Source organism: Ambystoma mexicanum, chromosome 6p (assembly GCF_040938575.1).
Source record: "Ambystoma mexicanum isolate Mex_15411 chromosome 6p, UKY_AmexF1_1, whole genome shotgun sequence".
Taxonomy (NCBI): Eukaryota; Metazoa; Chordata; class Amphibia; order Caudata; family Ambystomatidae; genus Ambystoma; species Ambystoma mexicanum.
The window spans coordinates 1462491360-1462503801 of NC_090935.1; the positions used below are offsets into that span (position 1 = coordinate 1462491360).

General features: G+C 45.1%; 1 protein-coding gene across 3 annotated transcripts in view; it reads left to right on the forward strand.

The window, feature by feature from the left end:
- Window positions 1–12442, forward strand: part of ERI1 (exoribonuclease 1) — a 190772-nt gene that overhangs the window by 149486 nt on the left and 28844 nt on the right. For all 3 annotated transcript variants that reach the window (XM_069626267.1, XM_069626266.1, XM_069626268.1), the window contains one exon: window positions 8028–8142. In XM_069626267.1, coding sequence (XP_069482368.1) covers window positions 8028–8142 — 115 coding nt within the window. The remainder of the gene's footprint in view (window positions 1–8027; window positions 8143–12442) is intronic.

The following is a 12442-nucleotide window of genomic DNA, read 5'->3' on the forward strand; positions in this document are numbered from 1 at the left end:
AGTTGATGCATTTTAATGGAATCTAAGAAGTAATAGTACCACATAGACTGTATATATTTATCATTATAGAATTGCCTGAACACAACGTGTTATTGTATGTGTACATAATCAAAACCTTATTTATATAAAGAACTGTGTTTTCACAAACCTAGTTTGTGGACATTCCTTTGTAGGTGCTGGGGGACACAACTGTATTGAAGAACCAGCCTGCATCACCTCCTGAGAGCTTAAGCCTTGATTGCTCGTCCACGTTTACCAAATAGTGAATCTTGGCTGGGGTGCTCTGTGCCTCTACTCTGCCATATATAGAGAGCAGCAGTACAGAAACCCTCCCTCCAGTCTTTACACAAGATAATCAAAGTAACAGTTTTATTAGCAAATGTGCATAGGTTTGGTCAAAATAACAAATTGTGCCTGAGAAGTTGTCCGAATGGATCTTCTCGTTGGTGGGGCAGTGCTGTGGGAAAATGTATCTTAAGTTTGTATTTAACAAGAGACGCTCTTAACAAGTTCTGACAGTGATCCATAAGTTCAGGACTGGAAGTCCCTGCTAAATCCAAACAATGCTTGCGAGTTCAGCCCTGGGGTTGAAGGGTTTACTGCACCCTAGTTTCCACCTTTCTTGTGGGTCTCTCCTCTTCTGCAAAGTCTGTTTTTTTTTAAGGGTTTCTGTACCCTGTTTTCCACAGTTCTCAAGAGTCTTTTCCCACTGGTCCCTAGTGCTGTACATAGAGCCTGTGGTTGGATTCTATCGATGGGATAGTGAGAGGTGGGCCTTCTTGGATGGATTGGAGCTAGAGGACGACAGAAGGCTTCCTTAACACTGGGACAGGGTTCTCACCAGTCACCCCAGCCACCTGCCCCAATCTTTCTACCCTGGAGTCTTGTGTTAAGTTTCACTCCCACAAAGCTTTCTTTTGTTCTCTTTCTAGAGGTTGCACTTTTTGGCTTTGCATCTACATCTTTTGCCTCACCAAAGTTCCCCTATGCAACTCTCTGTAGTACCTCCTCCTTTAGTCCATCACTAGCCTTCGCCTCCTTCCTGGAAGATATATAAGGTATCCCCCTCGCTTCTTTCTGGCAACCCTTCTTTCCCAGAAGTCGCCACTCCAACTTGTTCAGCACTTCCTCTAGCCCCTCTGTTTCACTTTCATCCATTTCCTGTTCTTACCCATCTCATCTCGATCTTCTCACACCAGCTGTCGCTTTCACCCTTTTGGGCACCACATTCACCCCTTTAGGCACCTCTCCTAGAACAATTCAGGATTTCTACTTCTCCTTCACCTTCACCTCCTTCACCACTTTGGACACCTACCTTGAACAATTCACATTCTCCAGTCCCCCAGTGTGCCTCTTCTTTACCCCTTTGGTTACTGTGGTGAGAAGGAAGGACATGGACACAGTGATGGCATTTGTAATTAGTGTTTTATTAAATAAGAAAAAGGCTCATCTTTCCCTGTTTCTATGTGGGTGTTCCCTGCCTAAGTAAATAACTAGGTGCTCGTCTTTCGTCAGGAAATTTCCAAATGAAGAAGTCTGCTGTCCCGAAACTAAGTCTAACTGACCCACCCACTATTCTAACAAACTAACAAACTAAGGTCGGGACAATGCTTCCCTTCTGATTCTCTACAACTAGGGGTTGTCCTACCCTCTGAGTCAAAAGAATTACGTATAATTGAAGTGCAGAATGGTTTTTAGACCATTGTGGGTGCCCGTACAGCTGGGGCAACCATTGTTAGAAACAACGCTTTTGCTACCGATAAACACATATCTCTTACTCATGCAGAAATATCAGCTTTTTATTATTAATAAGCTGGTGCTTTTTCTTTTTGCAAAATCTTTAAATATGTATATATACATGACAATACATGATGACCATTGTGGTGAATAGGCACATTGTTATGTTGAAAAACAATGCAACATGTTTACAGATGTCCTAAGGTGTAAACCAACCACTTGTACAGTTAACAGATAGCTTTCTAGTAAGTGGAATGTGCCTTGTGGTTAGGTACAAAAGACACAGGATGGAAGTGTAGATTGAAGGAGACGTTGATTGTAGGTCTCCTATGCCTGGCTAAAGTCTGACCTCCTATTTGGTCTACATCTGGGTGGGATGTTAGAAGTATGAGTGCAGCATTAGATGCACCCCATGAAGATTCTGGGTCTGCATGCTGCTGACGTTTCGGCAAACCTAGATGGAAGCCTTCTTCTGGGGCCAAGGAAGTCAGGGAACTCGCTGTATGTGCTGTGAGTAGGGGCGGATGAACAAAACAAGTTACATCGCAGGGCTGGCAAGAGAAGCAGGGGACGCCATTGGGGGCAGTGGTTGTAGAGGCGTTTGAGGTGTGGGCGGGAAGCCCGTTGGGAGCAGGCGAGTGCCCCCCGGTGGTGGGACCAAGGTTCGGCCGGATGTTGAAGGCAAGTGTCCCCAGATAGCACGACCCTCCCCGCAATGAGAGACAAGAATGGACTCTCCCACGAATGGGAATAAGGCTAGGACCAAGTGCGGGTGAGCTTAAGGGAAGCTTTATCCAAGTCAAAATAGGGCATGCAAAGAACTCTGCAATCTCCGAGAGCGCTCTGTCCGACAATAGCAAAGACAGGCGTTTTTATTCACAAAAAGCGTCATAGGCACCTACACACTATAGGGGGCACATGTACATGGGGATTGGATGGCGTCGACTAACTATATGTGCAGCCGTGATGCGTCTCTGCGTGGTTGGTGGACACCGCCGGGTGCCAACGTGGGGTGGGCAGGTCAGCTGGGCTCATCCGGGAGGCGCTGTCCGGTCAGGCGTGGTCAGTATCGTTGATGGACGTCTTTCTTGGCTTTCTGCCCTAAGGGCCAGGCACACCCCATTCATTCAATGCTGCAATGTCAGTTGTCCTGTAAATCCTACAATAGGTTATTCTACAGGTTAATGTAACACAGGAGGAATGCGCATTAGGTGGGGTACTTTGGCGATACATCAGTACAGGGTTGCTATTATCCTGTTGACTAGGAATCATAGGCCACGGGGTCGGGTCTCAGGGCATGGGGTAAGCTGTCCAGGCTTTGGGTCTCGTTAGAAGTCCTGATGGATGCTTTTACACAATGTTGGTGCAATATTGGGTGTCTTCTTTTACAAGCGCCATTAATCTGGGGTGAACTAATGGGTCGTGGGACCTATGAGGGGGCACCTCTGGCCTCTGGTTGTGGCCGGATTCTGCTGCTGGCTGTAAATAATTCAGATGGCTGTTCGTAGCCATGTGAGCTGCGGGGGAAATCATGAATGCCTGAAACGGCTCCAGCTGAATTGGGGGAGGTGAGGCGGTGTCGCTCGGGCCTTTGCTTTCTCTGGCAGGCATCAATGGGAAGGGAGGAGAGGTGGCCTTGGATATGCCCACAGTGATGGTCTTCTAGCGAGCTGCAAACTGTAAAACGAAGGGATTCGCATAATATAAAATGGCTAAGGGGTCACACATCTATAGCATTTACAGCAGTACATATTAATTTCAGAATGTGTTAACTATATCTACAACTCCATTAGTCACTACAAGGTATGTATTTACAATTCTAGCATTTTTAGCATCACACTGCAAACACGATACGTGAGGTATCATTAGGGTTGGTGGAGCACGCAGGAGCAACAGACCAACACGGTTGACAGCAGTAATGCACATTAAACCTGTACATTTGCACTTGATGGCATTCTATGTATCTTGTTTACATGAGCTCACAATACTGTCGCACTTGTGTTCCTTTGTACTCTAGCAGCATCAGGGTAGTCGTGGCATAAGCATTTGGTATCACTCACTTTGCATTACACCTAGAGAAGCACATAGTAGGGGACTAGAGGCCCTGAGTGTGGGCGCATACTGAGGGGGTTTGAGTACTATGGCCATGTGGTCGCACACTGACACATTCTTCGGTTCGTACAGGGTTTGTAGATTTTTAACACAGAAGTCGTGCACGAGGGATATCATTGGAATACAATATATGCATAAATATTGAGAGCTGTTTCTTGGTGTGGGGTTAAGGCTTTTGTTTCGAGGACGGTTTACAGTTATTTTCCAAGCCAGCCCGGGTCACGCTGAGGATAATGATGCACTGCAGAAGGTGAAAGATAGTGTTTGCTCTAACACTAGCTCATGTCCGACTTGTCGTGGGAACGGGCTTTCAGCGGATCTGCCAGGGAGCGGAGGCAACGGGGTAGACGAGAACTCTCTAAAGGTGGGGGCCGTGCTGCAGCGCACAAGGAGTCATGTCTTAAGATGGCGTTCTGGTTCTCAAAAATGGTTCCCTGGGTCTAACCTAATACAGTATGACTAGTCGATGTGTCGGCCAGTGGTCCACCCACCACCTGGGCCCTGGTGGCAGAGGGGCCCCTGATGAGTCATGGACATTACAAGGACGGGACTGCAGGGGAGGGGGGCTCTCTTTGACCTGTCCTCTCATACAATGTAAAGGACCTGGGAGGCACTTTGTGAAATAATCAGTGCTGGATGGGAGCTGGAACAGTTAGTGTAGCTGGATCCAGGGTGCAGTCAAAAAGAAGTCATCAGGGCTGCAGGGCCGCTGTCTGTTCCGTCGAGTTCACCCTGCACGAGTCGAGGCAAACTGGAGGAAGAGGAGGGCTGGCATCTCGAAATGGCACCTGATTCTCTTCAGGAACTGGTTCTCCTTCTGCTTGAGAGTTCTTGGTAATAGGATATTCTTAAATAGTCTCTTGCCACCCTGAGTTATTGTAATTCTTTCACTGGGTCTTTGGGCATTTACTTCTCTTTAGGGGTGTTTCCCCGGGAACCCCTATTTGCACTTTGCTTTATCCTTTTGATTCAGGCTTGCAGGTCTTTGAGGTTTCTGTGACATACTTTCTTATGAGTGGTATGCTGTCTTGGCAATTAATGCACCCCCCTTACTTTCTGGGGTTTGTTTTTTATATCCTGTCTCTTATGGGTGTCTCTGGACATTACATCAGTCTTCTTTCTGATGTTTCCCATTCTCTGTTTCTCAAACTTGGGAATACTTTCCCTCCTTGCCCGGGTGTTGGTAGCCAGATATTCATGATCTTTCTCAGATTCAATCGTGATCTGGTTTCTCACATTATAGTTCACCTTCATCAATTTTATATTCAATACTTAATTAATTTCACTGGGACGAGTTTCTCCTATTGAATAACGATTCCCCGGCGGCCTCCTGTTCTTCCTGTTACCTCTGGTCTTACAGGGGAACTTCTCTGGGGCCTGCACTTGCTTGTTCTGCCTGTGTCTCTGTTTCTACCTGTTCGCCACTCTTCGACCTTGCTCGCTAGGTGGCGTCCCGTGATCACTGCGCGTAAGATGCTTGTTCACTGAATGCTCAGCCTGATGGGTGTCCGTGTCGTTGGATGGGCGTACTACCCGCCACTGTCGTCGTCGTCGCGCCACCACCAAGAAATGTATCCCCTTCCGCCTCTTGCTCCGGGCAAAGATGGGTCTCTAGCCCTCCATTCTGACTCTGCAGCTCCCCTCGACTCCCCCTCTCGGGTGCTACGCATTCAGGGGGCCTCCCCTGCTTGCATGTGTCTCTCTTCCTCGCCTTGGCTCGGCATGTCCTCCTTTTTCAGCACACTCCTACCTGTTGAGTGGATGTCTCTTTAAACAGACAAAACCCTTTTCCTGTTTGCAACATGTTTTACCTTTGCCTGATTACTTTTGCCTGTAGCCAAGTGTCTGACCTGAAGAAAATAAAAAAATAAAAAAAAACAGTCCCATGTATACTACCATGGGGAATGGCTCAGGATGTTCACAAAGGAACGGGAATCCTTGTACGTTAAGGGGAAGTCTCTGCCAATAAGGTCTTGTTTGCCCAAGCCCCTAGGGAGGGTCTTGCGAAGCAGGCTCATCTCCCTAGCCTCAATGGGGAAGGCTCCCCCCCTTTGGAGAAGGGACCAATTCCCTCGATTTGTCACAGTACAGTACCATCTCCGCTCCACTCTTCTACTACGTCCTCCTGTCACCCTGGGTCAATCTCTTCCCAAACTCCTTGACCTTTTCCTCCCCGGCCTTCTGGTTCTTCCTCCTGCCATCCCACTGGGTCTCTTGATTTCCCCCCCTCCCACCCCCATTTCTTTGGGCCTGTCTTTACCCTACCTCCTGCAGCCTCCTGTCTTTACTCCATGCTTCAGGGCCTCCAACCTTCTGCCTCCTACAATCACAAGGCTCCTGGGGTTCTGCTCCTACCCCAGCTTCTGCTCTGCCTTTTTCCAGCCAGCGCCGAAGGAGCTCTTCTTCCTATCGCCACCACCTACTGACTTTTTATAGGGATTTGGCCCCTCCTTCCACTCTCCCACTGGTGGAATGGGAATCGGGTGTGACTGTTTTGTATAGGGAGCTTGGGAATCAGTTCTCTGGGCCTGGATTGATCTGGACTGCAGTTTTGGGAAACCACATCCACCCTATTGGAATGCGTACCTGCCACTTCTTGAATCGACACGTCGGTGCACCAACGCTGACTGCTCCGCGGGAAGGCCGCCTCTCGAGTATCCTAGAGCGCACATTGAAGTGACAGTGACCCTATAAAGAAGTGCCTGTTTTTGCAGCCCCATCATCCATTAACTTAAACAGGGCACTTTGTTGTATTTGCTAGAGACAGATAATGTAAGGGCCGACCCCTAACATGGGGTACTCGCTGAAGAACAGGAGTGTTTGCTAAAAGCTGATACCTTGTACAACATTTTTGCAGATTGGCAGCATCCAAATATGCATCCAAGCAGTTCCCAAGCCATGAATTCAGATTCCCTGAGCCAACTTCATGAGGCAATGCCTTTTTTCGGACCAGGATCACATTTCTTTTTCTGTATCCATTGCCTTCTCTTCCTCTGCTATAACAGGACATGGCCACTCTAGCCCTGATGATTGATTGTACTGGAGCTGGCTTCACCAAGACATTGACTACCCTACTAAATGTCATTGCACACAAGTGGCTGTACACACATGATCAAATAACAAAGATGGAGGAGTTGACTGGGGAGGGCAGCCTGTTTCACCTAATCACTCAATTGTTTAACTTTGCAGTCTGACTCCTTGGGTCCTCCAATGTGGACTCCCTCCTGTGATTGAAACAATGGTTGCCCTGAGCAGCAATTCCACATAAATATGGAAGGCCTTTTTGTTACCTGTACAAAATTGCGAACAGGTCTGCAAGCATAGACGAATGCTTTGAGCTGAAGATCTAAAATGAGAAAGCCATACTGTCTTCCACGACACAGCCTTGTGGCGAACTGCCTGTAGAAACTGGAATGCCTTCTACCTTTTCGGTTTCGAACCAGCTGTGAATCATCCCATAGAGTACAGACCCCGATTATAGATGCCTAAAACATGAATACTTAAACAGGAATGGATTCATTATTGTCCTTTTTCTTCGCAAAGGTAAGGCGATGCTTGACATATATGCAGATACAATTTTGACCAACTAGAAATGGAAACATCTACATAGGCGATAAACACAGCTTTTTAGAGCCAACAGTAGATGTATCAAATATCAAATTAGCAACCATTTGAGCTGTTAATCAAATGAACGTTTGTTTTTTGCCTTGAAAAAGCATTTGCAAAGGTGAAACCGATGGCCATATAGTCAGCAACATGCATATGTATCGTTCACTAGACCGCATGTGATTACTATTGTATGTCACCATTTACTAACACACCATGAGAATAGGAATTGAAATGCTGAAGTGCATACAATTCCCTATGTAACTCAATACACTCTTATAATCAAGTGATTGCCTTCATTGTCTTTCTGATTGGGAGAGTGTTCTGAGAGAAGAATTTTGCAAACCTAAAGTTTATTGCCTTCTTTTGGTGACTTCTGTGCTCTTCCTATCATGTGAAGGAGGACTTCAAAATTGCTTTTGAGATTCATTGATCGGTAGAGTAGTTTTTATGACGTTTAAACGGTACAAAACGATGCATCCATCTACCTGTTCCTGATATTTGTTTTTTCGCTTTTCCCTATGAACTATCAACTCAATGTTTTTGTTTTGCTTTTCCGCTTCCTTTTTTAGGTCTTGGGATATGAGTAAATTTTTAAATATGCAGTGTCGTACCAGCCGGCTCAAGTTCCCTCGTTTTGCCAAAAAGTGGATTAATATACGGAAAGCTTATGGCAATTATTACAAGGTCTGTATTATGCTGGTAGTATGAACTTTTTTTTTTTTTTAAAGTAGTATTGTCCACATTTTAGACCAATTCCTTGACCATTTCACAAACAGTTGCTTTCTTGTTGGTTGAATTAAGGTTTTTGTTTCAATCCTCTGAGGACAAATCCTCAGTGTCACATCTGCTTACATGGGGAAGGGAACACCTGCAAGAAAAATAGATGTATGAAACCCAATTCCCTGGCTTGGGCACTTTAAAAAAAAAAAAAAAAAAAAAAAAAAAAGATGCATCTTCGCCCAATACCAAGCCACTCATCCACAAATTCCTGATCACGAGTGATAAATCGTCAGTGACAAGATCTACTCGGAAGTGCCTGTCCACAAACCCATTGACGCACCAACTGTCTTGCTGTTTGTGCTGGAGGATCCATTTGTACCCCACTGTTGATGAACCAATACATCTTTAATGAGAGAATTATCAATGGGAATATCTGGTATTGATCCATCTGACGTCCTTGTCAAAGCATAGCTCATCAGTGAAAGCCTCAACAGCTGTTGTAGTGTCTTTGTCGATTGAAGACTCCCCAACAGTAGCCTTCAGGACAAGGCTAAAAAGATAAATGAACAGGAAAGGGAAATGACAAAGCAAATGGGACAGGCAAGTTTGTGAAGGCATAACTGTGAAAGACTAAAAGAGCCTTTTCCTGTAGGCTGATGGAAAACGCTGTCACCAATACCATACGACAGTGTGCCTCCCTAGAAAATATTGGAGCACAGATGGTCTTTGAAGTCCCCTGGAGGACTTCTTGGAAGATAATCATGACTTTTAGCTAGAAAGGCTAATGCCGTAAAGTCCTCAACTCTGATGTTGCAGAGCTATTGCTGGAAAGGCCCTATACCTCACTGCATGATTAAGATCTCCCGTGCTCTATTCGTATCATGCCGTTCGGTACATCACATGTATGGGGTATTTTTCACTGCAACTCTAAAACTGGAGAGAACCTATTGGAAAAAGAAGCCCTAGGGCTCTCTACCTCGGTTGCCTGCACTGAATCCAGTGACGCCGAACAAAGGCCAAACTAGAGTACACATTGCCCTCAGACCTCCGATGGACTAGTAAGATAACCTAGTTCTTAGAATATTTAGAAGATGACATTGTATGATTTTTGGATGATCTGATGGACAAGCCTTAAAGTGACCACGAACCCAATTTAGAGCAATGCTGTGAGGAAGAACTATTAACCATGAAAACCCCCTTTTGGGCACAATTGGACAACATTAAAGCATTTCAGACATCCGTCAGAAAATATGTCAACCTTTCACGACCTTGCTCTGTTCCTCTCTCGGGCAGAGAATGCATAACCGCTTACTCATTTGGTAATCCAGTGTTTGCAATGTGAATTTCCAAAGTAAATGCTGCTAACAGCTGAACGCTAGGCCGTTCTCGGCGTAGACAACTTAAATCGGCTTATCTTGTTTAACACTGAGGTCCCTTGTGATGTATCTGAGCTTTATGAATCCAAACTAACTTACAAAGACAACAGTGCTTTTAACATATGTGTGATGCATTGCTCCTTACGCGAGAGGAAAAGCAGCAAGTTGCCTTAAATTAGGTGTTCCATCAACCTTTATGCTCCACGATTTAACCGCTCCATGTGGTGGCTTTCATCAAAAAGTAAATGACTAAATCCAAAATGGCAGCCCATGTAAATGTAACCTGACCTCCCCCTCGCATGTGAAAAATAGGGGAGGAGAGGGTTAGAGCTAAAGCCCCAAGAGCCAATAGAATTGTTAAGAAAAGGAAGGGATGCTAGTTACGATCGGGATCAATAGAGGTAAGATTGCTGCATGGTAGTCCTTGTCTCGAGTTGGGAGGCAGAGTTGAGTAGATGTGCGGCAAGGATGATGGTGATGACTCTGATGCCATGGGCCTGCCTTACAACCTCATGCTCCCAAAATCTGTAAGGCTTTATATACTCTAAAAAGCACCTAGAACTGGAGATGTTAAGCACACTGAGAACCTCAAAGAAACCTTGGCAAGTGCCATGAACCCAGGGGTGTTGTGAACCCTAGACACACTTTGAACCTGAGAGGCACTTGGATCTCTACAAGTGCCTAGTGGGTTGACCACTCCCCCTGTGATCTCTGGAGGATTCTAATCCGGTTTGTTTACCCGTGGTTCACATTTCTCTCAGCTGGGTCAGTCATTTGCTCTGCCTACTTTCTTTGCCACTGAGGTGAATGGGCTTTCAAAGTCACTTCCTACTTTGGATCTCACATCTGCACTGCATGGAAAGAGCAAAGTAAGGTCAAACAGTCGTTTGTTGGATTTTGATCAAGCAATAAAGGGATGGGCCATCTTCAAACCATGGCTAATAAGGTGGATTACAACTTGTGTCATATATTATTGCAGAAAAGCTAACAGACCAATTGCAGCTGGGTGGATTGGATCCTGAAAGAGAAAGGGCTGCAGAGGTTGGTGGGTAATCGGACTACAGGATTTTTGAGCGGCCATCCTCAATGTGATGCACACCTTTGCCAATCATCGCGTCAGTATGCAAGCAAAGGAGTTTAGAGTGGGGCAGGGTGTGCCGAGGAACCGTTTTTTATTTAAGGTATACCTCATTACACATTTCTGTGTTGATTCCTAATGTCGAATACTGTTCGTTCATTAATGTCTGAAACTCAGTTGCTTGAAGAAAGTAGCTACTGTCCTGTACTTGTATTTTTCCAGCATTGATATCTGTCCAATTCACATGCAACCCATGATGCATCCTCTGAGGCTCATATGTTGTAGATAATAGTGCCTTAACATATTCTGAAGAAGCATGCTTTGGGCCTGCCCAGCTAATTGTTTATGGAAGAAGCTACTGGGTTTGCTTCCCTAACATATATTCATGTTACAACTCAACTGAGAATATTCAGAGCTTGAGCTTGCCAATCCTGAGGAACTATAGTTATAGATAAGTAAAATGTGTCTTTTTAATGGTGACACTCCTCAAAATCTATTTCTTGCCGGTGGGAAAGTGACTTTGTATAATGGACCTGAACTATTCCTACCTTATTATCCCTTCTTTTGTTCATGGTGGGAATTTAGGCCATAGCTGTAGTGGCATCGCGCTCGCCTCATGGTGAGATCCATATTTACATGTACCGAGATGACTTGCTTGTCTGGACAGCCAGTCCGGAGGTTCCATCCGCAAGTAGAAATGCACAGATGCTCTCCCTTGGTCTGATGTACAAGCCCAAAAAGACTACACCGGAGTTGTCACGCTTTACCTTATCAGCACTTGGAGGAAGATCCTAGTGTTGAAGGCCATGTGACCACCTTTTTACGTCAATAGGTGGTAATCGCAATGTATGAATAGATTTCTTGGCCGTCTTTCCTCTTGAACATGTGGTGCCATTTAACTGGGTCAAGAGATTGAGCCCATCTATGTTTTAACTTGTTGTAAATGAAGCTTACACTTGCATAACCGCCATTACTTGTCACGTGCTGGTAGGCCTGTGTGGGTGGAGTTAGGAAAACATGTTGACATCCCTTTTCCAACACCACCCGTCTTTTGAGACACCAAACCGGTGGTCTTGATTGAGTCTCTTGCATATTACTATGGAGTCAAATTGGACCACCTGTGAACCAAAGCTTAATGAGCTACATTTTGGGCATTTCTTGCATCAGTGAGAAATGTCAACATGAGCCCTACCAACATAGCCACCATTCATATGCAACATAACTGCGGCTAATTGCAGCTGATGTCTGGCACCTTTCTGGACTGTGGTCCAGCTGCAAGGGAGTAGTAACAAGTAGTAAAATAACCTTACTCGGAATGTAAACATTCCATAAAACAATCTACATAATTTCATAAAACAGTAAAACGTTCATAGAGAATAAGCTCAAGACTCTAATAACAAATCGCACAGTAGAAAATACTAAAATGAACATTCAGATCATCAATGGCAGCCAAATAGATAAAATCTAAATACAAATATAAATCCTTACTCGACCACTGAAAGCCTGCACTTCCTAATCATCATCAAATTGTTCCAGGGACCACCGTACTATTCATTCGCCATCAGCAGATGATAGTAAACCACTCAACACTGTCTAAAACCAAGAATCTTTAAAAGTGGAATTAAATATTTCCAGCACAGGTGGTCATAGCAAGGGCAAAATAACAGAGCGTGCATATTAGTCTCTACTTGGGTTATCACACTTGGTTAGGTTCCTTTTCCAGTGCTTTTATTGATTGCAAAAGGGAGCTGATTGACTCTGTTTTTTCTTTTGTGCTTTTCACTTCTTCGCCGATTTATTGTAAACACAA